The sequence below is a fragment of the Spermophilus citellus genome (genome assembly GCF_964194105.1).
Source record: "Spermophilus citellus genome assembly, chromosome: 12".
Lineage (NCBI taxonomy): Eukaryota > Metazoa > Chordata > Mammalia > Rodentia > Sciuridae > Spermophilus > Spermophilus citellus.
This window is the reverse complement of record NC_138198.1, coordinates 123,664,839-123,692,306: the sequence shown is the minus strand read 5'-3', so window position 1 is coordinate 123,692,306 and position 27,468 is coordinate 123,664,839. Positions and strand designations below refer to the sequence as shown.

The 27,468-nt window shown below is 35.5% G+C and overlaps 1 protein-coding gene across 1 annotated transcript in view; it reads left to right on the top strand.

Moving 5' to 3' along the window:
* The window catches only part of RTTN (rotatin), a 157,447-nt gene that overhangs the window by 16,226 nt on the left and 113,753 nt on the right, over positions 1–27,468 (top strand). Inside the window, exons 10-16 of the mRNA XM_081263672.1 lie at positions 1,338–1,453; positions 7,558–7,728; positions 18,248–18,460; positions 19,691–19,803; positions 20,681–20,807; positions 26,323–26,448; positions 27,176–27,292. Of these exons, the coding sequence (XP_081119798.1) occupies positions 1,338–1,453; positions 7,558–7,728; positions 18,248–18,460; positions 19,691–19,803; positions 20,681–20,807; positions 26,323–26,448; positions 27,176–27,292 (983 nt within the window). The remainder of the gene's footprint in view (positions 1–1,337; positions 1,454–7,557; positions 7,729–18,247; positions 18,461–19,690; positions 19,804–20,680; positions 20,808–26,322; positions 26,449–27,175; positions 27,293–27,468) is intronic.

The following is a 27,468-nucleotide window of genomic DNA, read 5'->3' as shown; positions in this document are numbered from 1 at the left end:
TGTTAATGGTTCTTTAAGACCTTTGGCCAATTTTTGCCTGCTTGAGGTGATGGAGAGGAAAGTAGGAGGAAGGTTTATATTTGGATAGCATTGAAATCTTTGATAATGAAGAAAACTGTCTGCTCCTGCCTCTCATTGAATAAATAACTACTTAAGGAGTTGACTACATGTTGACTCCTATGCTTATAATGTGAAATGAAGGAATATCTGAACTTTGGCATTATAATGTGTTTATATTTATCTGCCTGGCATACTGGAAGAACAGTTTTAGACTTAACTATTTTGCATTTAACCTTTTGTTAATTTGCTGTAAAAAGTCACATTGATAATTATAAAGCTATATCTTGGTACATAAATTTTCTTAATGTTCTTTTGCCCTTTTGTGGTAAATTATTGCATAACTTTTAATGGTGCAATATGAGAAGAGGTTTCTAAAAGAACTTGCTCCAGCTGTTTTAATGAAAAAATTAACTTACAGCCTATGATCTAGTAGTTTGTTTATTCATTAGAAGTTAACCTTTTGGATGTGGAAAAGGAATGTCTTATCTGAAAGCTTATTTCACATAGAATCATGCAAAGTGTTTTTTTTTTTTTTTTATGTTTTTCTGACTCTCTGGAGAAAGGAAATTGTCCTGGTGAGTGTGACTCTGACAACATAGTTTCTTTTGGAACTTTTTTGGAGTTTAAGTGGGATTAGATGGAATATCTTAAAGTTTCTTCAGCAGACACCTGCATGGACATTATTCCTTTAGTTGTTCCAGTTCAAACATAGCTTCTCATGTAACTCCTGTGTGAAAAGTACTATTGATGACAAAACCTCTTCTTTCTAATACTAGCTAGAAATTATTAGAATGCATCTTCTAAACTTGCTTGGTACTGTGCCATTTACTGTGTAACGTGGATGGTCTCTGAATTTGAAAAATTGTTTTAACCTCACAGTTTTTCTGCTAGATTATTGCTGCTTTCTTCTAATCTTTTAAACTATTATGAGCACATTTGATTTGTTTGGCCAAGAAATACTCTAAGGGGAGAGGAGGGAAGGTCCTGGGAAAGGAGAGTTGTCAAATTATGTTGTATACATTACAAGTCTGGCGTGACGCATCCCACTTTTTGTATAATTTTAATGCAGCAATAAAAAAAAGAAGTGTTATGATTGGAACAGAATTCTTTGGTGGTGGTTGTAGATTGTTACTTCCTTTTTCATCTCTGTTAAGAATTCTAAAACAATTTTTAAAAAGGCAGTAAGGAATTTGGGGGCATGTCTAACTAGAAAATTCAACTAATGATTTGAAAATAAGAAAACTTTTCCCTTCTTTCCTTTCTCTTTGTATTCCTAGGCAGTAGACAGATGATAATGAGAGTTCTAGAATTGCTTGCAGAGGATATGATACTTATTGGTGAAGCAATTTCAGCTGATATCTGGGATGACAACAGCCTTTTTGCTATAAATATGGTAAGAAATCATGTTTTGTTTGGGATATGGGCAGTAGTATTTTATTTGACTTTTGGTCTTTTAAGCTGGTTTCATTTGTCTTTGGAAGTTCATACTTTTATTTCTGACACAGAAATACAATTAGGCTTATTTTATCCCCATTCCTGAATAGGTCATTTCTCCAGAGGTTTTGATTATTTTTAATAGGGAAAGGTCTATCAAAACTAATAATGGGTTTTTGGGAGTGTTTATAGCTACAGTGATATCATTCTTCCCTCTCAGTAACAAAACTAGGAAATGTATGATTTAAAAAATCTTGAGTTCATATTGCTGTTTTTCTGATTTTAAATTTGTATTTTTTATACTTTTGATTGTAGAAAGTCTTAGACCCTATTATAAAACAAATTGCTTAGTTAGAACCTTTAGCATACATAAAACATTTTTTTAGAATAGCAATATTAATATCACTGTGAACGACTCTAATAAAGTTCAAGATTTTCTAGCAGTTTTTTTTGACTTAGACTAAATCTCAATATGTTACTGTCAAAATACTGTACTTCAAAGTCACATAAAAGAATTCTTTCTCTGTTATAATATCAACATTGAGTTGTTTCAATTTGTTTCCACTTTTGGAAATTTTCTCTTCATAAAAATGTAGCTCAGTGATGTCTCCCTGACATCCTGTTCCCTTTAAGGTTTTTTTTTGTCTAATGGTAACTATTTGAATTGTATTTTCTGGTTCATCCTCTCTATTTTTTTCTTAGTTATTAGCAGATATAAGCAAAAAAAGCATGTAGAGTTTTATCAACTTTGTATATCTTACATTAAAGGTAGAATATTATGTACACTTGTTTTTATAACTTAAAAATGCATAGTGTGTGCATGAGGTAGAAGGTACAGAGGTCATTCTGTGTCCGAATATTGAGATCTTCTTATTTTTTCCTTATAGGTTGCAGATGCTTCAGTGTATGCATTGGTTTGTTGGTGATGATCATAATTGCTAGTACAAATTATGAGTGATGCATAATTACTTATGTCACTTCATGCTTGCACAAGTGTGTCTCTGAGGAGGATTTAAGTGAGATTACTGTTCCAGAAAGTAAATATATTTTTAATTGTAGCCACTGTCAAGTTCCCTGTGTACTTGCACCATTCCTTTCACCTACCAGCAGCATCCTAGAAGGAGCACTTTCCCAGACTCAACCTAGAGTGTAAAACCAGATGTCAGGTTTTTTTTTTTTTAAGAGAGAAAATTTTTAATATTTATTTTCTAGTTTTCGGTGGATACAACATCTTTGTCTGTACAAGGTGCTGAGGATCGAACCCGGGCCGCACGCATGCCAGGCGAGCGTGCTACCACTTGAGCCACATCCCCAGCCCCAGATGTCAGGTTTTTGCCATTCTGATGAGATATTGCCTGTCAGTGTAGTAGGTTAATCGGGAGCATCTTTTTGGTAATCTTAAGAGTCATTTGCCTTCTCTTTGCCTGTAAACTCTTCACACTTTTATCTCTTCTCTCTTGGGTCATTGGTTTTTGTTCTTTTTCTCAATTTCTAATAGATTAGAAACATTGAACTGTCTGAAGTATGTTGCAATTTTTTGTTCCTGTTTAGGTGATAGTGAGGGTGGTAGTAAGGTATTTTTAAAAAAATGTTAATGATGCTTCTGTCATGTAAAATCTTTATTTACTCACTTGTTTATTTATTTATTTATTTTTTTTAAAGAGAGAGTGAGAGAGGAGAGAGAGAGAGAGAGAGAGAGAGAGAGAGAGAAATTTTAATATTTATTTTTTTAGTTCTCGGCGGACACAACATCTTTGTTGGTATGTGGTGCTGAGGATCGAACCCGGGCCGCACGCATGCCAGGCGAGCGCGCTACCGCTTGAGCCACATCCCCAGCCCTCACTTGTTTATTTTTATGTAACTTTACTTCTAAGTATTTTTTTCTTTTTAATGCCATTGTGAATGAACTATTTTAAAAATTTTATTGTTTGGATTGTTCATTCCTAGTATATTGAAATTCAGTTGGATTTTGTATATTGATTTTTTATCCTGTGGTCTTGGTGGACACATTAGTTCTTGTAGTTGTTGTTTGTTTTAGGATTTTCTATCTATATCATCGTGTTACCCATGAATGAAAACAGATTTAGGATCAGGTTACTATGATAAAGACATCTTTATTGTTCCTGCCCAATTTGGATGCCCTGCAATGATTTATGTCACCCCGTTGTCTTGTTGGAACCTTGGTACCATGTGAGTGTGTGACAAGAGCCTGATCTCTGAGGGGAGGCATTCAGTATTTCACTGTTAAAAGTGATACTAGTTCTACAAAACTAGAGTTTTGTAGATGCCTCTGTAAAGTTGAGGAAGTTTTCTGTATTCCTAGTTTGTTGCTTTATCATGAAGTGTTGGATTTGTCATAGTTTTCTGTGTCTGTTGAGATGATCACTTAGTTTTTTGAGTAGCAGAAGTCCTTAATTTTGATAAGATTCCACTTTTTAGTTTCTTCTATTATGGATCATGCTTATGATGTTGTAATAAGAGATTTTTGCCTGATCTGGGGTACAAAGACTTCTTTCCTATGTTTTCTTTTAGAACAATTATGGTTTTGAGTTTTAATTTTTTTGTATTTCTATGATTAATGTTGAGTCAAGTTGGCTTATCTGTAAGTTTTCAGGGACTTAAAGGTATAGTTACTCATAGGGTAAATTCAACCTTAGAATAACCATTCAAGGTGTACAGAGATCAGAAAGTTGCCTTGATTCTTGCTGTTTGTATTTCAGTAAGAGTGATGATTTTGGAGATTATGGCATTATATTTAATGTATTTTTTTGTAATAAGTGTTTTGGTAGGTAATGTTTTGCATGAGTAGCCAACATACACAGTAGCTTTAGGACTATTGTAATACAAGATAATATTTTAGAGATCTTGGACTGCCAGAATATGTGTTTATGTAAGTGGAAACCATATATATTTTGAAATTTCAATATATCAAAAATCCTTTGCTATTTTATATCTTTTATTTTGAAATTATCTAGTGGTGCTCTTGCCTTCCTTGAAGAATTGATATGCTGGGTAATGTTAGGTCTATCTTTCTGTCCATGCTTTTACTCCTTTCTTTCTTTTACTTACCTTGTCAAGGATATAAGTTTGGTAGTCGTAAAAATATATATTAGCTATTATAATTACAAAATTTCCTTTCAAAATTGTGTTATTTTGATCTAGGTCTGTCTATATTTAGTCAAACTTTGTTACAGGCTATTTCAAATCCTTGTGAATAGATGTCAGAAGATAGTAAGTAAAATAAAATGCAGATAATACAGATGTTTGCTGGGCACAGTGGGCATACCTGTGATCTTAGTGACTCAGGAGGCTGAGGCAGGAGGATTACAAGTTTGAGGCCAGCCTCAGCAATTTAGTGAGGCCCTAAGTAACTTGGCAAAACCCTGTCTCAAATAAAATCATGAAAAAGTGTGAGGATGTGGCTCAGAGGTAAAGTACTTCTGGGCTCAATCCCCAGTACCAAAACCAAACCAAACCAAAATAAAACAAAATCCAGATGTTTACCTAATACCAGTACTTATGTGAATTAAGACAGCCTTCTCTCAGTATAATATAAAATACCTGAGGTAGCGAACTTAAAAAGAGAAAAAGGATTATTTGGTCTCAGTTTTGGAGGTTCCAGTCAAAGATTGGGCATACTCATTGCTTTGGGCCTGTGGTGGCTCTACCAGATGGCATTGGTGGGGAGTGTGTAACAGGAGACACAAAAGGAAGAGGAAAGGCCAGAGGTCTCACAGTCCTCCTCGAGGGCATGCCCCTTATGACCTGGGACCTCCCACTAGGCCCCACCTCCTCAAGTTCCACAGCACCTCCTGATGGCACCACCCTGGGGACCAAACTTTCAACACTTAGACCTTTGGGGACATTCAGTATCCAAACTATAGCATCCTGTGTGAAAAAATCCAAAGCTTTATTATTTTTTTCAATTACAGAAACCTTTGAGAAGAGAAGTTGTGCGTTTTACAGTGGATATTGTATATTTTCAAGCCTTTCGGTTTCTGACAGTAGTCCTTAATCTTGATTTTTCTTTAGTCCTTAAGGTTATCACACTATTTTGCAGTATTTTTAGGAGATTTTCACATATTGAAGGTTTTCGGCAAGTGAGTTTTTCCTGAGAAGTGTGAGGAATGCTTTATCAGTTGCTTCTTAAATTAACTTAAAATTTCTTGGCCAGAACATTTATCTGTAAAAGTTAGTCATTTACTTTTAACTTTTGGCTGCTGATCTTTTGTGATTCAATGAATTATTTTTACTTTAAAGGTTAAATCTGTTTTATAAGTGCCAATTGGTATGTTAGAAATGCTAAATTAAACATTGCTACTTGAAATTATATTTCATTTACTTGTTTAAAAAGCATAAATGCCTCTTGAGGGAGGAATCTCTCTCCTTTGGATATATATTTAAAGAAATAAAATTTCTTAATGTCCCTGCTTCTGCCAGTGTTAAGAGGAAAGAAGCAGTATTTTTTCCTAAGGCATCAAAGGGATAAAAAATGGGGTTGGGGAACGTGGTCAGTGGTAGAGCACTTTCATAGCATGTTTGAGGCCTGGGTTCAATCCCCAGCACTGAAAAAAAAAATCTGTTGTTATTAATTCAGAAATTAAATACCTGAGGATATATATTCAGGTTTCTAGGTATTTCCAGATAGTTGGGTTATGTTTGTACTCTATGATTCAGTCATTTCAATGTAGTAAAATAATTTTCCTCTCTAAAATTAAATATTTTTATTTCACTTGAGGTAAATAAGAGAAAGAGATCTTTTCACTAGAATTAATTTTTGTTTAAATATAAAACTTACTAATGAACACTTTAAAAATTACATTGGCCCAGTGTATGTGCTGTCCGCTCTCTGGCCTGAAGTCAGGCTGGTTTCCTTGTTCCCTTGGCACTCCTCGTTCACAGGAGTAAGGATGGCCCCAGACTCCTGGATTGTCCTCCAGTCAATTTTGCATTTCTTCTCTGTCACTTGTCATTGCAGTGTCATTGACACATAGCCTTTTCTTCTTCCTCTTTGTTTAAAAATATTTGTTTATTTTTTTAGTTGTAGTAGTTGGACACAATCAATACCTTTATTTCACTTATTTATTTTTATGTGGTGCTGAGGGTCTCGCACGTGCGAGGCGAGTGCTCTACCACTGAGCCACAACCCCAGCCCACCTTTTCTTCTTTCTGATGCCTCATTGCTTCTAAATTCCCAACTGACCTGCTGATTTTTTCTTCTTCTTACTTTTCAGTTGATTTCCTGTTTTCCTTTTTGTGCACTTTATTTCAGTGGAAAATCAAGAGCAAGAATCCTAGCTTTTTGTTGCTGTTGTTCCGTGCTGTGCCACTGAGGCTGGTCCTGGGGCTGTGTCAGCATATCTAGGACACATAATTCAGAAGCTGGTCTGCTTGTGCTTTGCCTTTGTCTTCATTTTTATGTATATCTTTCAACTTAAAAGGCATAGCTTCTGTTTAAGGACCAGTTGTTTAGGAATTTATGATGGCAGAACATTTTCTACTTGAAACAAAGTAAAAAAGAGACCTTTAATCAGGAAGAATTTATGTAATTTGATATTTAAATGCTTTTTAATTCTTTGGCTTCTCATTTTCATTTAATAAGGTTAGGATCAATTTGAGGACAGGGATCATGTCTCCTGTGCTAATGCATTTTCCCCTTTATGCTTGCACATGCACTGGGCACCCTTTCGGCTGCCTGATGCAGATTGAAGAGAGCTAGCTCCATGTGCGTGTTCCAAGTTGGAACAGGTGAGCATTAGACGCTAGGAGGAATGTATGGTTCCTGGAACTATTGTTTTTTATCATTATCTTTTGGTCATTATTACAAGAAATCATTGAAATCTTAAAAATTGTTAGTTTTTCTTAAGAATGTATGTATACTTATCATTCTTTTCTATTTTTTTATTATCTTAGCAGACATTGGTTATTCACTGAGAAGACCAAATTTTTGTTTTGGTTGATTTTGCTGCTTAATGATATTTTAAACTCATCTCAATGGCATTTTTACATGGACTCCTAAAATTGGTCATTTTCCTCAATTTTCTGTTATTTAAATGTTTTCAGAAAGAAAAACTGCTCCTGGTGTTTGGGTCCCTTGGAGAAACCATGTGCTACCATAAGAGTAGCGTTGATTTGGAGCAAACAGAGATGCTGCTGGTGCACCACAGAATGGCCTTTGTCAGCACCTCACTGTTTGCGGTTCGCCTGTTGCAAACACTGCTCCCTGTTGAAAAGGTAAGGTAGAGGATGCTGTTACTTGTAGTTCACTGAATTTTAAATACATGCTCTCTTGTAAATTTCTTTTGATCATTTCATGGTGCCAATGTGTTCTACTAAAAGACCCATTTTTAAAATAAGAGTATATAAAAATATTTTATTTACTCATTTATTTTCATACAATTATTTTAAATGTACAAATTGATATAACTAACATTTTGACTTTTTTTTCCTGTGGTACTGGTGATTGAGCCCAGGGTCTTGTGCATTCGAAGCCAGCACTCTACCAACTGAGCTATATCTCCAGCTCTAGCAGTCGTTTTTGTTGCACATGTTGATTGTAATTCTGAATATTCATTTGCTTATTCCTTCACTTGTCCATTCATGAATATTTAGTTGATTGCCTATATACTGGGCTAGCAGTATTACATGCTGGATGTAAAACTAGTAAGTTAGAATTGGTCCCATAGAATTTAGTTTTGTGTAAACGATAAGACTTACTAGTAAGTTAGCTTTCTAAGTCAGTATGTTTGACTTACCTGGTTTCCTTTCTTTAATAACTTGATTTCAAAGCCAGCCTCAGCAATTAAGTGAGGCCATAAGCAAATCAGCAAGACCTTGTCTGTAAGTAAAATACAAAAAAGGGTTGGGGATATGGCTCAGTGGTTGAGTGCCCCTGGGTTCAATTCCTGGTACCAAAATAAAAAAGGATTACATATTTTGTCTTTATTGTCTAAAACTGTCTACAAGTGGTCTAATCTGCTGGTGATGCTTTCCATTGAATTTTTGATTTGGTTTATTGATTACTTCATTTTGAGAATTTCTGCTTGATTTTTTTCAGAATCTCTTTCTCTTTATTGAAGTGATATTTCAGTTTCTGTATATTTTCTCTCTGCTTTCACTCCTTACATTGTCCTTTACCTTGCAGATTAGTTTAACTGTGTTCATTCCGAAGTCTTTCTCTGACATTTCTTCCACTGTGGTGGCAGTGAAATCTGTTACTGAAGTATCTTGGTTTGTTTGAGGCAGTTTGTTCCCATGCTTTTTCGTGTTCTTTGTGTGTCCGCCCATCTAACAATATGGATGTGAGGCAATAGAGTTTCTATACTGTGGAATGAAGTGTCCTGGAAGGTTTTTAGTACCTTCCCATTTAGGAGGAGAGAAATAACAACAATAACCAATGGAAACAATATACAGCATTAAACCAAATAGTTCCTGCTATGATGTCTACAGTGTTGTCACGATGAACAGAAATGATGTGATCGGTTATTCCCTATAATGGCAAGTTTGCAAAAGGGTTTACCATTTCAAGTGGTGGACAGGGAAAAAACAGAAGTGATGTAGGATGTGATGATTATGAGGGAAGAGGAGAGAAGATATAAGAAAAAAATAAAGGAAGACTGAAAGAACAATAGAGATTGGCTGTTAGAAAAAAAGAGAAAGAGATTCAAGGGAAAGTAACGAGTTTTCCTAGTCCTTAGAAAACTGTTCCATGAATAACTGTTTTCAAAATGTTAGAAGTGAGAAAACAAAAACAATACCAAATATGATTATGTATAAATGTCCATGAACCATTGTGGTCACAATTAAGCAGAGAAAAGAAAAAAGGGGGGGGGGGAGATCTCAGTGAGAAGTTAAAGAATTGTTTCCATTGGAGTTGAGAAGATTCCCAGCCTCCATTCGCAGCAGCGTTAGGTGCGGTGGTCTAGAGGTGGTCTAGAGTGTGAAGCTTGCTCCACCCTCAGGGTGGGGTTGCTGGAGTGAGAGAGGAAATCCTGTAGGCAGAACTCCTGGAGTGGGGCTTCACTCTTAGGTAGACTTCAGGCTCTTCGTTGGATGCCTTTTGGTCTGGAGATGTTAAATCAGTGCACCTCCAAGGCTCAGCACTTGCTGGTCCTCCCTTGAAGACTGCACCCCAGGATCTACCCTGGGTTCCACTCACATGGTGGAGGAACCCATTCTTCGTCTCCTATATCACCTGTAGACCTTGTGTTTCCTGGTCTTGGGTTTTGTTTTCAAACTTAGTCTCTTTTGCCCCCACCCTTTCAGTTTCCTGGCCATGTGCATCTCTCACAATTGGTCCTGCAAGCAGCTGGATTAAAAGGGAAGGGGAGAGCTGGGTGGGTTTCCCTGACTAGTTAGTTGTCCCCTGCGTAAACCTCTTTCCATGTGGATTTCCCCCTGGTCACTTAGACACACTCTATGTCGTGCAGTGTGGGTTTGCCAGGTCTGTATTTCAGGCCAGACTTGGGTGCCAGGACTCAGCTCCCTCAGATGCTGGTCCCTGCACTGCTGCTACAGAATGGTTCCTCACTCTGTCATTGAATGCCGTGAGAGAGATGGCTGCTTCTTTCCCATAGAAGGATATGGTGCATCTCACCTTTCAGTTTAGTTGGGTAGTGTCTTTGATCTCGCAATGCTCTGTACCAAGACACACTTCTGGCCTCCTAAAAATTTGGATTCCTTTAATTCCCTATCCCTCCACTTTGCTTGTGGAGAGACCCCTCTGGCTGGTGTCTCCAGTGACTGTGGTACTGGAGATCTCTTCCTTATTTTATTATATCCCACCTCCTGAGAGTTCCCAGTCTGTTCTGAGTGTCCAGTAATAAATTCCAGTAAAGCCCCCACCCCTTCCCCCACCTTTGTTGTCCACCCACCTTGCTGAGTGCTGAGAGACTGCCGGTCTGCTTTCTTGGTTTCATGCCATGGAGCAGCCAGGAAGGTGACCGGCTCTATTCTGCCATCTTGAAACCTCCTCATCTAATATTAGTTTTGAGGCTTTTTTTCTTTTCTTTCTTTTATCTTTAAAATCAGAATGAAGGGTAGGAATGTAGCAAGAGTGTGTGTATGTAGAGTTCCCAAGGTTTTGAAGGTCCTAGCACTGGGGGAAATAATCAAATTGAGAGCATCTGTAGAAATTATTGTTTTAACACTTACTATTATCTAATATACATGTTCCAGTTACTTAGGCACTTCATAAATGTTGATGGGTACTAAATATTTCATCATAAAGATATTCTGTAGTTTGCATAAGCATTCTAGAAATTAGACATTTAGGGTTTTTATTGTGCATATGTTTTAATGAATAACCTTTTAAAATATGTACATATCCATATTTACTCATTTTGGATTCTTAGGTTCTTAATTAACATTATCAGAGACAGAGAATGCTCAAACATGTTTTTATTATAAGCATAATTTTAAAATAATACAGTTTCACAGATTTCATTATTTTTACTACAGAATGGATACAAAAAATATAGTATATGGAAAAGATAGGTTATATGGGAGAATATTACTAAAATTAAACAGTTTTCAAAATTTGAAAAATGTAGGCCGATAACTTTTCTATGTCTTGCTAATCACAGTTTCTGAAATTGTATAGTATGATAGTGTAATTTGGCTATCATTTTTCAACTGATTTTTAATATATTGTTAAAAGAAAAACTATAAAAAGTCTATAAAGACTTGCTTTTTCATTATACATAATGTAGTGGTTTACAAAAGTGTATATACCTTGATGCACTTTTTAGCAAGTGAAGCCATCTGTTTTAAGAAAGTGACTTTCCCACCCTGAACAAAATTTTTTTTTTTTTTGGCACCAGGTAGTGAATCCAGGAGTGCTCAACCATTGAGCCACATCTCCAGCCCTTTCTTATATTTTTTAATTAGAGACAGGGTCTTAGTGAGTTGCTTAGGGCCTCGTTAAATTGTTGAAGCTGGCTTTGAACTCACAATCCTCTTGCCACAGCCTCCTGAGCCCCTGGGATTACAGGTATGCACCACCACGCCCAGCCTGAAAAAAGTTCTTGTTAAAACAGTAGCATTTCAAAACCTTCTTCCCTTCAATTCATTACTTCTTCCTCCTCCCTAAAACTAAAATTCTTTAGGAAGGATTTCTATCACTATAGATCAGTTTGCTTGTTTTTGAACATTGTTTAAGTGGACTTTTTTTTTTTTTTTTAGGATTCATACTGTTGTTGTTTGTTTTAGTAATTTGTTTTTATTATTATTGTTCATCATTATTGTTGCTTGTAGCAATAATTTCTTGTTATTATATTTTGCGGTGTTAGTTAGAGGGGATTGAACTCAGGGCCTTGTGTATGCTAAGTAAATGCTTTACTACTGAGTCATATCCTCAGCTCTTTTTATTTTGAGACAGGGTCTTCCTTGCTAAGTTGCATAGGCTGGGTGGCCTCTAACTTTCAGTGTTCCTGCCTCAGCCTTTCAAGCAGCTGGGATTACAGGTGGTACGCACCAATGGGCTCAGCAGTTTGTTCATTTTTATCACAAAACACTATTCCATTTTATAAGTGTATTCAAAATGATTCATATTACTAGATCATATGTGAAAACAAGAATAGAACATTAAATTTTAAATATTATGTTTTGCTTTATAGAAAACCATATCACTTATTAATTTTTAACTTTTATTCATTAGTCATGTTTCTGAAGTAATTTTTCTTTTGGGTACTGGGAATTGGACTCAGGGGCACTTTTGCTGAGGCTGGCTTTGAACTTATGATCCTCCTGCCTCATCCTCCCAAGCTGCTGGGATTACAGGAGTGTGCCACTGCGTCCGGCAGAAGTATTAGTTTTTTGTTTTGAAGAATGAGAATTTTCTAAGGTATAAACGTTAAAAATGGAAGAATTATAGTCATATAAGATTATAATTATATTTAAAATGTGGGTATCTTTCTTTGTAGAATAATATTTTATAAGTGAAAACTGTTGCTTCTGTAATAATTTATTATTTATAACTATTATAAATACGTATATAATAAATAAATATAATGATCAATTTATAGGATGAAGAACTAATGGAAAACCTATGTATCCTGTCAACTATATCATACAGTTTATTGTATTTTCTTAATCTATATGCTTATTTGGATAGAATTAATTAGAATAGAAGTTAGTAATTTTTTTTTTTTTGATCTGGGTTCATGATAGAATAATGTGAATTTTCCCTCGGCTCCGATAATCACCCAGAGCTGGGGAGAGATTTTTGAGATTTCCCAACTGTATGGAGAGGGAGGGCTGAGGGTCACACCCCTGTTGTCGCTGATTTCGCTTTGGAGCGATCCCATCCGCCGAACTCTAAGCAGGAAGAGTGAAACAGGCGGTATAGTGATACCAGATTTTAAACTATACTACAGAGCAATAGTAACAAAACTAGCATGGTACTGGTACCAAAACAGGCGGGTAGACCAATGGTACAGAATAGAGGACACAGAGACCAATCCACAAAATTAGAACTTCCTTATATTAGACAAAGGTGCTAAAAGCATGCAGTGGAGAAAGGATAGCATCTTCAACAAATGGTGCTGGGAAAACTAGAAATCCATATGCAACAAAATGAAACTGAATCCCTTTCTCTCACCATGCACAAAAGTTAACTCAAAATGGATCAAGGAGCTAGGAATCAAACCAGAAACTCTGCGTCTAATAGAAGAAAAAGTTGGCTCTAATCTCCATCTCGTGAGGTCGGACTCCAAATTCCTTAATAGGACACCTATAGCACAAGAGTTAAAATCAAGAATCAACAAATGGGACGTACTCAAACTAAAAAGATTTTTCTCAACAAGAGAAACAATAAGAGAGGTAAATAGGGAGCCTACATCCTGGGAACAAATTTTTACCCCTTACACTTCAGATAGAGCTCCAATCTCCAGAATATACAAAGAACTCAAAAAAATGAAACATTAAGAAAACAAATAACCCAATCAACAAATGGGCCAAGGATCTGAACAGACACTTCTCAGAGAAGGATATACAATCAATCAACAAATACAATGCTCACCATCTCTAGCAATCAGAGAAATGCAAATTAAAAACCACTTTAAGATACCATCTCACTCCAGTAAGATTGGCAGCCATTATGAAGTCAAACAACAAGAAGTGCTGGCGAGGATGTGGGGAAGAGGGTACTCTTGTACATTGCCGGTGGACTGCAAATTGGTGCGGCCAATTTGGAAAGCAGTATGGAGATTCCTTGGAAAGATGGGAATGGAACCACCATTCGACCCAGCTATTCCCAAAAGACCTAAAAAGAGCATACTACAGGGATACAGCTACATCAATGTTCATAGCAGCACAATTCACAATAGCTAGACTATGGAACCAACCTAGATGCCCTTCAATAGATGAATGGATAAAAAAATGTGGCATTTATACACAATGGAATATTACTCAGCACTAAAAAATAACAAAATCATGGCATTTGCAGCGAAATGGATGGCATTAGAGCAGATTATGCTAAGTGAAGTTAGCCAATCCTTAAAAAGACAAATGCCGAATATCTTCTTTGATATAAGGAGGGTGACTCAAAACAGAGCAGGGAGGAAGAGCATGAGAAGAAGATTACCATTAAGCAGGGACGAGAGGTGAGAGGGAATGGGAGAGAGAAAGGGAATTGCATAGAAGATGGAAGGAGACCCTCATTGTTATACAAAATTACATATAAGAGGATGTGAGGGGGAAGGGGGAAAAAGAGAGAGAGAGAAATGAGTTACAGTAGATGGGATAGAGATGATGGAAGGGGAAGGGGGATAGGAAGGGGATAGGAAGGGCAGCAGAATACAACACACACTAGTATGGCTGTATGTATAAACGTGGATGTGTAACCAATGTGATCCTGCAATCTGTACACGTGGGAAAAATAAGAATTCATACCCCATTTGAATCAAATGTATGATATATGATATGTCAAGATCATTGTAATGTTTTGAGCAACCAATAAAAAAAAGAATAATGCGAAGTTGATACTCCATGCTTTTGTTTTGAAGGTAATTTTCTTTATGAAAAAAAAATACCTATACTTTTTGGTAGCTCTTAAATATATAATTTGGAGCTTCATTAAAACAATTTTGCTCATTGTAGGGGATTGTAATTAAGGTTTATAGGTGGTTATAGGTTGCTTTGATTAACCAAGAACTTTTAAAATGATCTAAACAAAAATATGATTACTGTGCTTTTAAGTTTCTTCAGTTTACATAAATATAAGGTTTTGCTGCCCTCTGCCTGTTGCTAGCCCACCAACAATTGAAGTAGAACTTGAAACCTTTAAAGTGTTTTTTTGAATTCCTATTTATGAACATAGATCTGTGTAGGGACTTACTGAATTTGGTAAATTGACCTCAGAGATCTTTTTGAAACTGATATTTTTTTGATTTTAAATGACATAGGAGAGCACTCGTGTATAGGTTTAAATGAAGATAATTTGGCAAAAAATATTTTGGTTTGGTAAATTTACCAAACTTATAAACCAAATGAAGGTAATTTTATTTTGAAAAACATCTGAAAATGAGAGTTAAAAGTACTGTCTCTTTTATAAGTGAAAACTGTTGCTTCTGTAATAATTTATTATTTATAACTATTGTAAATATGTGTATAATAAATAAGGACTTATTATCAGTGATCAATTTATAGGATGAAGAACTAATGGAAAACCTATGTATCCTGTCAACTGTATCATACAGTTGGATTGTATTGTGTTGGAATCAGCATCATAGAGTAGTCTGATAACTGCTATTACTCTTACTCAGTGAGCAAAGCTGACTGAGGGTAAGGAAATATTTATATATCACAGTTTTGGCTTTTCATGGTACAGCTGATTAATTCAGTGCAATGTAGAAACATATCTCCTAAAAATATTGTTAATCACATTTTGCATATTCTGGTTCATGAGGTCTGAGGTCTAGGTTAGGGAAAGTCTGCACTCATTATCCAGCTCTTAGATAATGCCATCTCTGCTCTGATTGGCAATAGACCTCCGACCCCTCAGTGCAGGAGATGTTGATTCTTCTCATCCATCATCGGTGATGGATGCACACTGTAACACCTTTACTTTCAGTTCTAAACAACATGTGATTCATGCTTATACTTGTAATCAGCTGATTTAAGTCTGGGGTATGAATGTGATTATCATATGGAGCCTTGCCAGGATTAAGCTTCCGACCTTACTTAGGACTGTGTTTTGAGTTACTGAAGGGACAGTTTCAGATGTAGATATGCGGAGTAAAAAGGTCAGAATTCTTTGGTGAAGTGAAAGGAGGACAGAAAGGAAGTAAGTGTTCATTGAGTGCTATAAAATGTAGGTTTTGCTTGATACTTGTTCAATTTCATAGCAGTTATTATTTTTTGACTAAAGTTAGAGAACATTTTTAAAAACTAAAACCCAGATTTTTCGGAGTTAGATCCACTGTGATATAGTATTTTAGCATGGTGTTCAAGTAACCAAGCCTTTTTTTTTTTTTTTTTTTTTTTGCTAATTCTTCTTTATCTTCCTGTTAAAAAGGTAGAATTCCAGGACTGACCAAGGCCCTCATAAGATGTCATCCCATTTATGATCTTTAAATGCCATCTCTGTTTGACATTTCCCAAATGTATCTGTCCAGATCAGACATGTCACCTGACTCCAAACTCACGTAATCCAGTATTCTTTCTGATGTTTTTACTTCCTGACAATACCTCCAGCTTCATGTCCCAAACCTAACTCTTGGTCTCTCTACCCAAATGTTGTCTTCACCATTTATATATATGGCCCCTTGATCAACTATTGATCAAGGCAAAAAACCTTAGAGGTGGCCTCGATTGCTGTCTCTCAGTCACACCTAGATCCAATCCCTGGGCAGAATTTGCCATTTCTCCTTGAATATCTATCTGAATTTGAACTGAATCGCACTCATCCTCCAGCTCCACCTGGGTTATTGCAGTGAACTCCTCATTGTTTTCCCAGCTTCCACCTTTGCACTTGACCATTTTTCTCCACACACTGATCCTTTGTCAAAACCTTCCAGCAGTTTTCATCAGTGAGCCAGTACGTACCACAATCCAGAATCTTACCTGATGTGGCATGCCACTCCTCTCTGTCTCTGTGGGCCAGACTTATCTACCCTGAGCTCCTTGCAGCCAAAATGTAGCCTCTCCGAGTCTTTGTACTTGAAGTTTCCTCCTCCACGACTGCTTTCCCTCCAGATATCCACATGGCTTCTGACTGTCGGGTTTCTGCTCACATGTCGCTAGGTTAGAAAGGCCTTCTACCTCAGCTTTCAAGTGCCAGTGCTTCCCCTGCCTCCACCCCTACCCATACCCGTTTCAAAACATCTTAGCACTTCTAGCCACATCTGACGGATTTTGGGGGTGGGTTTGTTTCACCCTCTGCCTTCCCCGAAGGAATGTCAGCTTCATGAGGGCCACAGTTAAAGTTTGGTTTTGCTTCCTGCTGTATTTTGAGGATCTGAATGTGCCTGACATATGGGAGAACGTAGTGGGAGCTCAATTAATAAATCCTGAGTGAGTGTCTCATAGGCAAGTGGATAATTTACTGCTCCCCCCACCACTAGTTCTTTATAAAGTAATAAATTTCTCTTTGCTTTCTCATAGTGTCTGTCTTACTTAGTCTAGAGCTTTCTTTTGCTTTGTGACCTAAAAATTCAGTTCCTTTAGTTTTGGATCTTCATTTGACAACCTTATTTTATTTCAGCCAGTTTTTAATTGATTCAGCTCTTAATATTAGACATTCATGATTATCTTTAAAGCATACCATCCATAAAATTAATCTTGACCAGCACCCTCTTCATAAAGACAGCTTTTCAGCCGTATTAGTGAACCTGTTAAATGGTGTCTCAATATAGACTTTTCAGTTCTTTAATGTTTAGAATTTTACCACAAACTAGAATCACTAAAAAATAGCTGATTTAGTTTTAAATCCTTTAAGTTATAAAATATATCTAATCAAGTATAATATAATAAAAATTGTATTTTATAAGTATTCTAGAACTGTTTTGAATATGTTGTATTTTCCCTTTATTTTTTTTTTGAAAGAGAGAGAGAGAGGGAGAGAGAGAGAGAATTTTAATATTTATTTTTTAGTTTTCGGCGGACACAACATCTTTGTTTGTATGTGGTGTTGAGGATTGAACCCGGGCGGCACGCATGCCCGGCGAGAGTGCTACTGCTTGAGCCACATCCCCAGCCCTGTATTTTCCCTTTAAATGACAAGACAAAAAGTTGATTTCTGTTGAGATCACTCTAGTTCTACCTGATTCAATGTTAGTCAATTTAATATGTAGTACATAAGTAGTATCTCAGTGTTTGTGTTCATTTTGGGAAGGGGAGTGTTGTTGTCGCAGACTTGTATTGGGTCATTGTGGAAAGTGGTGAGCATATATATGTAATTACTTAGAGAAGAAGGACTTGTCCTGTACTTGAAGGATAAACTGTACAGAGCTTAGGAAGAGAGTAATTCTGGGTGTTAGTTTGGGGAAGGGAAGAAGAAAGTACTCAGTATTCTGGGCTTTCAGAAAGAATTGATGTTTGGATGTAAGACATTTTGGGCAGAAAAAAATTTCATAGCACAATGACATAGTGGTAGATGGTATGTTGGAAAATAGAATTTTCTTTGAAAAAAGCCTAGATTTTTGTAGTAGAGAATTATTAAAAAGGAAGTTGGACTAGATTAAGATTATAGTCTTATCATATTTTTATAAAATTATTTCTTAAACAAAATTCTAATTTTTTTTGATTTATCAAGGCAAGTGAGTTTTTACCAGAGACGATGTCAACAGCATTATTTCTTCTTTCTTTGGACATGCCTATTTCATTGGAATATCCAACTATTCACGAAGCCGTTGTGGCCTATTTGGAACAGCTGAATTCTGAAAACTACAGTATTTATAAACGAGCTGCAGAGGCTGTTTATTCAATTGAATGTACCTGTAACTTCTTGTCTGATGTGGGGAAGGAGGTAAGATGTTTGTTGATACCTCTTTTAAAAACTTATAATGAAGTATTCAGAAAATTTAACCTATACAAGTTAATGGATATATAAAAATTGAATTGCTACAGATGAGATATGTTATTATTGAGTGGATCTATTAGTAGATTAAAGTAAGGACATGATTTGTATAAAAATAAAACAAATACTTCACATTAATGAATGGTGCTTATTCAAATATCAGTGTTCAAATAAAGAAATATTTAATTACAAGTATCTTAATACTTAATAGTGAGTACCTAAATGAAGTAACTTTCTGTATACAAACTAAGTGATGATTGATGTAACCATAGAATTATGAGGACCATTTTAAGGAATATTTGCTGACATTTTTTATTTTATAGACACTTATTACATATTCATACTTAGAACCCTGTTTTTTTTATTGAATGCAGTTATGAACTACATTGCTTATAAAATAATAAGATACTTTAGGTATAATGTTGTAGTAATAGTTATATATTTGTATTTATCCCTTTAAATAAAACACTGTTAGGGCATTACTTGGTATGCTGTCAATGAGAGGGTTAGTGGGTCTTAGAGATGACGTTGACTACAATAATGTTTTACTGTCTGAGTATATCAGAATGGATCCTGAAGGTATCGAAGAATTAGAGACAAAAATCCTGTTCTTTTGGACCCTAGAGAAGTATATCTGAATCTCATATTTATAATTTTCCTTTATTTACTTATTTACTTTTTCTTCCTCCTCCTCCTCCTCTTTTACTTTCTTTCTTTTCCTTTTTAGTACCTTGATCCACTGTTCTATGTCTTTCAGGAGAAGTATTTCTGTAGTACTCTGCATGGTAATTTAATTACAATGTATCAAATGTCCTATATGTTCCTACTAGGACTGGTCAGGGTGTTAGAAGAGGGCGATGGATAATAAAGTACCCTCACCCTGCCTTTAGCAGGGGATGCATGGACACAAGCTAGTAGTTAAAGAACTAGGCAACTATGTTGCAGCTTCCGGCCTGCTGGTGTGAAACAGCATAGTCTGTGTGGTCTCAACCAGGAATTCCCAGAGCTACTCCCAGTTTGTTATTTTTAGGTTGCTTGTTGAGAAAGTGGATGTACATGTATGCAAATATGAACAATCTCAGGGTCTCTGAATAATTTTTCTGAGTTTCTTAGTTAGCTATTAAGAATTTTATTCTATATGAACTTAACATTTATTATCCTATTGTGCTTCTTTTTCAGGGAGAGAAGAATCTCTTAGAATTAGTGGAGCTAGCTGACCAAGCCTTGTGTAGCTTTTCCTATCATCAGCATTTCCCTCTAATAAAAGAAATCATCTGCATTTGTTCAAAGATGTAATATTTTCTTTCTTAATATGATTCTATTATTGTATGACACTGTGTGTGTCTTTTTCTCTGTGTGTGTGTGTGTGTGTGTGTGTGTGTGTGTAAGTTTAGGGGTAATGAGAATTAAAATGACCTTAAATCTTTATTACTGTTAGTTTAAATTGCTTTTCCATATATCTGACTTGTAAACTATATATGTATAGCTGCATTGTATACATATAGTTTTTTTTAAAAATTATTTTTAAGTTGTAGTTGGACACAATACCTTTATTTTATTTATTTTTATGTGGTGCTGAGGATCGAACCCAGAGCCTCACACATACTAGGCAAGTGCTCTACCACTGAGCCACAACCCCAGCCCCACATAGTTTATTTAAGAGTACATTTTAAAAATGTCATGCCCATAATCAAAATGGTAACCTTTGGATTTTTATACATTTGTTTTGATGTCCATCCAGACCAAATGTTCAAACACATTTATTTACCTTTAAAGTTTTAATTGATAGTTTACATTTCAAGTTTTATAAGTTTTATTATTTTATACCTTTTTCTTAAATGGAAGTTTGAAAAGCACTATTGTTGATTAATTTGTTTTGAGGACATTGGAGAAAATTCCTGTTTAGAAATTAATATCTTCATTGCTTTGTAATAATAAATTTATTACATGTTTAACATTAATTATGAGATTTTAAAAGGAATTTTAAAAAATTCTCTTTGAGAACATTTTCTACTCTAAAACAAGTGTTTAAGTAATTTCCAGTAGTCTGTTTAGTTACATCCCTGCTGGAGGAAGTAGAGTAGGAAGATGTCTCCTTCAGTATGCTTTGCAGTCTTTTCTTAGCTCTGACTTGCCTTACACATCTTGGATGTTTTCCTTTTTTGCCAGTTGGAAATCTGCACAGGCCAGTCCACTGCTGCAAGGAGAAAGTCAGAAAGTGTTCCTGCACATGTTGTCCCACCCATTGCCACAAGTGAAAGCTGAAACTTACAACAGCTGTCTGGAGATGGTTAAGGTGGCGGTTGGTTTTGTTTTGAGAACTAGTAATGGGTTCTTTTATTAGTCTTCCAGAATTAAATTACTCGACCTTTTGCAGGAGATATAAAAAAACAATATTCCATAAAAATACATGTCAATTCTAGGAAATATGTACTATTTTAAAAAAATGTTATTTGTTCTTTTTAGGAAATATATACTACTAAATTCCTTTAGCTTAGTAAGTCTAGCAATTGAATTGCTTTATTATATTTTAACATTCTTGTATGTACTATGTATAACAAATGTTTGTATTTTGCCATTTTTTTTACTTCTGATCCATTTTAATGTATTTATTTATTTATTTTTGTGGTTCTGAAGATCAAACCTGGAATCTCGAGCATGCCAGGCAAAGCACTCTACCACTGAGCTATACTTTTGGCCCACTTGTGATCTATTTTTATTCACACAAATAGAAATACTGCAGAGTGGAAGCTTCTTTCTTTTCTCTTCACTCTTCTTCCTCCAGTGCAGCGTGGCCACTCATAAAGTTGGTCTGTGTCCTTCCCATCCATTTTTTAATGTATGTTTACTATATACATACCTTTAAGTATGATATACTATTGTTTTCTCTTTTTAAAAACTATATGTCATACCACACATGATTTTACCAGTTGTTCTTTTCATTTCGTGGTAGGATTTGAGGTCCACCTAGTTTATTCTTCCATATTGTTAAGCTTGAATAGCCTTTTTTTTTTTTTTTTTAACTGGTAAATATTTAGGTTTAGCCCCACACCATACACACCCACACACTGTTTTTTTTTTTTTTTTTTGGTGGTGCTAGGAGTCCAACACAGGGTCAGACAAGCACTCTACCACTGAACTATATCCCTAGTGTGATTGAGTACTTTTTACTAAAGTAAGTTTTTCAGTATTTTCTGACTTTGTGCCTATGTTTGGAAATGTTTTGATTTCACTTTACTTTTTTGTGGTGCTGGGGATCAAACTCAGGACTTTGCACATGCTGGACAAGCACTCTACTAACTGAGCTACATCTTTAGCCCTTCACCTTACTCTTGAATAATAATTTTCCTAAAATAGAATTATAGAATGACTGCTGTGTGTCCTTAGTACTTTTCCAGTGTTGCTTAATTCTTGTTAGACTTCTGCTTTTGAGTAGTTTGCTACCAGCTAAATTATAATTTCTTTGTATTTTTTTTGCTTCTTACTTTTTTATTATATTACAAGCATTTGTCACATTTTTATAAACATGTCACTTACAATATTTAATCATTGCATAATATTCCACCACAATTTTATAACATGATTTTTGTAACAATTACTTAGTCAGTTTTCTATCATATAAACTGTTTCCAATTTTTTATTTTCATATATAGTACAGCAGTGAATGTTTTTGTACATCATCTTTGTCCCACATTTAGGATTTGTTCTTCTTTTTTTTTCTTCTACAGATATTTATTGAGAATCCATTCTAAGCCAGACACTGTTCTAGGTACTGCAGATATAATGTCACCGAAACATAGATGCATCAGTGTATTTTTTCCCTCTATATTTTTTTTGTTTTTAAATTTAAAAAAATCTTTTCTCTGGTATTTCATAGTTTCATTACAGTGTATTACTCTGCACACTTGTTTTTAAAATTTATTTTGCCTAGGACTTTTCAATGCAACACTCATGTCTGTCTGTGTCTGTATTCCTGTATAATTTTCAGTCATTATTAATTTTTTTTGAGAGAATTTTAATATTTATTTTTTAGTTTTCGGCGGACACAACATCTTTGTTTGTATGTGGTGCTGAGGATCGAACCCAGGCCGCACGCACGCCAGGCGAGATCGCTACCGCTTGAGCCACATCCCCAGTCCCAGTCATTATTAATTTGAATATTGCTTTCCTCCTATCCTTTCTGCTCTCTTCAAGTCTTCATCTTTTTTTCCCAGTTGCTTTTCTACTTCATGATCTCAGTGGTTCTTTTTTAATTTTTTATTTGTTATAATTAGCTATACATGACAGCAGAATGCATTTGGGGAAGTCTCCCATCTTTGAGGAATTTGTTTCTTGCAAATAACGTGCAGTTGAGTCTTTTTTAAAAATCTACTTTACGAGTCTGTCTTTTAATTAAAGATCTGAGACCTTTTATACTTAGAGTTATTATAGAGAAATGTTTATTGTTTCTTGTCTTTTTGATTTATTTCTAATGTTTAATCTAATTCTATTTTTTTTTTTTACTTAATTACTCTTTTAATGAGATTTATCTTTTCTGAGCTCTGGTGTTTTTGTTTTTTAACTTCTCTGTGTAAGATTTTTTAAGATATTTTGAGTCATTGGCTTAGTTGTTATAAATTCTTTTAGTTTATACTTATCTTGAAAGGTTTTAAGTTTCCTTCAATTCTGAAGGATAGCTTTGCTAGATATAGCAATGTTGTTTGGTAGTAATTTTCATTTAGTTCTTGAAACACATTATTCTATGACCTCTTGGATTTTTAGGGTTTCTGAGAAATCTTATGTTAGTATGATTGGTTTATCTCTAAAGGTGACTTGTTTTTCTCTTGAGACTTTTAAAATTCTATTTTTATTCTGTATATTTAGCATTCTATTCATAATTTGTTGTGGAGAATTTCTTTTTTGATCTTGTCTAGTTGGGATTCTAAATGCCTCCTATATCTGCATGTCCATAATATTTTCAAAGTTTGGAAAACAATGTTTTTTTCCTTTAATACAGTCTGAATATTCAAGGCCAGCCATCCTTTTCAGGCTCTGAGAGTTGGTTTTGTTCTTGATCTGATCCATTGCTATGACTTTCAACTGAATTTTTAAAATTAGATTTATCAAGTCTTTCATTTCTAAGATTTCTGTTTTACTCTTCTTCAAAACCTCTGTCTCTTTATCGAAATGCTTTTTCACATTCTATACTTTTTTCTATAGTTCATTCCTTAGATCTGCTTAGATCTTGTTCTAATTATTTCAACAAGTGATTCTTTGGTTTCTTTGTCCTGAATTTCTTCTACTTCAGTATCTGTGGATTCACTTTTTGGAGGACTATAAATTTTGGAGGTGTCTTGTTGGACTCTTTCTTCATGTTTTCTGATGTCTGATGTTTGTACATCTGTTGATATGCATTCCTTTTACATGCAGGGTCCTTTAGTGGTTAATTGTATCTTTAGTATAAGTCCCAGGCTGGGGAATATCTTAGCTTCAGCATGTCCAGTCAGCATAATCAGAGCCTCGTGTCCAACTGCCAGTACCACTTTGGGAGGAGATAGTAACTGCCAGAAAGAGAGGTGATTCAAGAGCAGTCCGCATCAGCATACTCCATGAAGCTGCTACTGCTGACCTCTCTACACCTCTCTGCTAAAGTGAGAAATAATCCAGAATGGGCTGAAGAAATTAAATATTAAATATAACAGACTAAATTCAATTGGAAGAAGGAATAAAAAATAAAATACAAAAAAAAGGGTGTGGGGGAGGGAAGGGAGAAAAAAGATAGTATGAGGAAAGAAAAAGGATGAAGGAGAGGAAAAGGGAATGAAGTCAGTAAACAAGAGAAGAACTGTTGGGAGAGGGTCCAATTAATTGACAAAACATGTGAAATTAGAAGTGTAAAAACACAGTATTTGGGAGTTCACTAGAAATGAGTTTAAATCAAGTAGTTATTGCAATAGCAGTCATAAAGAGATTTGGTTTTCTTCTAGCTGAAATTTTTAGAGTGGAGACATTTCTCTCCAGGCTTTTGAATTTAGAATCCTTAGCTGAGAAGCAGTTTGTGTGACAGTAACATTGTTCTGTTTATTTTTTCTCAGCTTTGACCCAGATTGGCCAAACATGTTAGGGCTTTGTTGAACAGTTTCACCCCCTTTGCCTGGCAGCATCTGTTGGGGGAATGTTGTCTGTTTTGGAGCCCTCAAAGTGGCTTTGTTATTATGACCTGGATGGGAGTAGAAGTCTGGCACAGCTGCTGTCCAGCCCTCCACCCTCTCACCCTGCAGCCTATAGACTGGTTTGGACTGTGCCGCATGTCTTGTTCCAAGAGCTTCAGTCTGTGTGCTGAGGGATGTGTGTGGGATGCATCAGTCTGACTTCCAGGCACCTCTGGCGATGGGGCAGGTTGTGTGGGTTCCCTAGGTAGGCTGTGGTGGGTTTAGTGCTTTCCACCCGACCTTGATAGTGCCCATCTCTGAACTTTTTCAGCATGCTGCTTATCCCAGAGCCCAGATCAACAAATGCAAATGAAAGCACCCTTAGCTTGCAGACTTGTAGACTGGCAGTTGTGGTTCCCACAGCCCAGACCTCCAGTCTCATTCCTGTGCACAGACTGACTAGAGTACGTGGGCACCCCTTGATCCAGTGAAAAGAAAAGCGTAAGTGGCTCTTGGGTACTCAGGAAGCCAGCATACCAAAAACAAGACCAAAATGAATGGGGAAAAAAAAGTGTAGATCAGTATGAAAAAGGTAAATGAAGTCTAAACAGTGAGTCTTTTTAAATTGTCATCACTTTCCTACTCTTACTATCTGCAATGGAGGGTGCTGGACTTCTCTTGCAATGGCTCATCTCATTGTATCTGAACTTGTTTTCTGTTTGGATTGTGAATTGTTGGGCAGAACCTGTTTTTATTAAATTTGGTGGGAGAATTCAGCTTGTTGTGCCAAGTGTGCTGCTGCAGTCTTTTCTTTTTATTAATTTTCTTTTTGTTCTAGAAACTGATATTTCAGGTTTTCCCCTGATTGCTTGCACTGAGTGCCTACTGGCATTTACCACAGTGTTCTTACCCCAACATGCTGCCCTTGCACTGTGGTTTAATTCAGTCTTGGGGAGTTGCTATGATGCTGTTGTTTTCTTTGATCTGCAGTACGCTGATTTTCTCCAGTGGCATTTGCTCTTTCAGATACAAAATTGTCTGTGGTATAAAGTTAATAGTTGAAAAGAAAAACTTTATGTAGGATGTATGTGTGTGTGTGTGTGTGTGTGTGTGTGTGTATAATTTTTTGAACTGGAATTACTACTAGTGGTTAGAGAGTAGTAATTTGCATGATGAAAAAATATTTATATAACTCATTATTGCTTGCTTTTTCACCTTCTATGTTTTATTTAAATTCTACTAATGTTTCTAGTAGCTTTTAACAAAATATTATTCTTTATCATAAATTGAGAAAAGAATTTCTGATATTTCTTCTAAGAAGTAGTGTAGAGTCATTACTTGGATATATGTGTCCCTCAACAATAATTCGTCTTTTAACTTGAATTTTGTTTTTTTAAACCTCAGTAAATAAAATGCAAATTAGGATGAGTTTCTTATTTTGTTCAGCAGTTTGGTTATTTAATTTTATCAGAATTAGGTATGTTGGCAGAAGCATATAATATATTTCTTGTACAGACTCAAACATTACAAGATAGAAAATTCTTTTTACGCCATTAATTAAAAGTAAGTTGTGATGAAGTGAAAACTAAAATTGAAAGTGAATTATAATTAGAAGAAAGAGGTACGTTTTGGAAAATGACTGCCACTAATTTTAATAATAAATTTTGTGTTATTCTACAGGAATGTTTAGGTATCCATAATGTCACTAAGCCTGTATCTTCACTTTGTAATGGAATTCATTTTCTACTTCATCCAAAAGTTCTGTATGAAATTTCTGCTTTTGGTATGCAAGAACCCCAAAATGAGGTATGACATGATAAAAATAAGTGTAAAATATTACACAGCCAATTGAAGGTAATATTCTAATAAAATTGTAAATTATCATGAGAAACTGATATTTGTCTTTGATATATTTGTTTAGTTGAGGTTTTTTGTGTTTTTTTTTTTTTTTTTTTTTTTTTTTTAACCAGGAATTGAACCCAGGGGTGCTTAATCATTGAGTCACATCCCCAGTGCTTTATTTATTTATTTATTTAGTTTTATTTTAAGACAGGGTCTTGCTAAGTTTCTGAGACTGGCTTTGAACTTGCAATCCTCCTGCCTTACCCTCCTAAAGTGCTTAAAGTGCTGGGATTATAGGTGTGCGCCGCTGTGTCCAGCTAGTTGAGATGTTATTTATATAAAGAAATACTAAAGACAGTGTGGGAATATAAATATAAAATGCACTTGATCTTTAAGAATTCAGGTCAATTTACTTATGGTTTTTATCTGATATACAGAGAACCATAGTGATAATAAGTAGGTTATGACAAATTTTTATTTTTATTTATAAAGATAGAAAAGTGGAGATCATTAAGGGAGAAAATCACTAAGTGGAAGTCATTAAGGGACAAAATGTAAGATGATGCTGTGGAAATAGGAACATTTAAAGACAGAGATACTAGTTGTGGGCCTTTCTAGGTTGTGTGAAGCATTGCAGGTGAGCGAGCGGGACAGCTCGTGTTGGTGGCCCATTGTGTCTGTTGTTGAGCAGGTGAATGCTGCTGCCAAGGCCATTCTGCTGTATCTGCTTCAGGGACGAATGATGATGACACTGCTGACCTGGAACAAGTTTATCGAGTCTCTCTGTCCTGTCCTTCCAGTACTGCAGGTACTCTGTGTAGTTCACCTTTTATAATACCATTTATCTTTGGCTGAATGTGATTGATTAAAAGCATGCAAGCAGCATAACTGTCATGTTGTGAGAAAAATGAAGAGGTGCGGTGAAGGCACTGTGGATAAGTGAACAGAAAGGGGTGGCTGTCTTATTTCTGGCAGAAGGTTAAA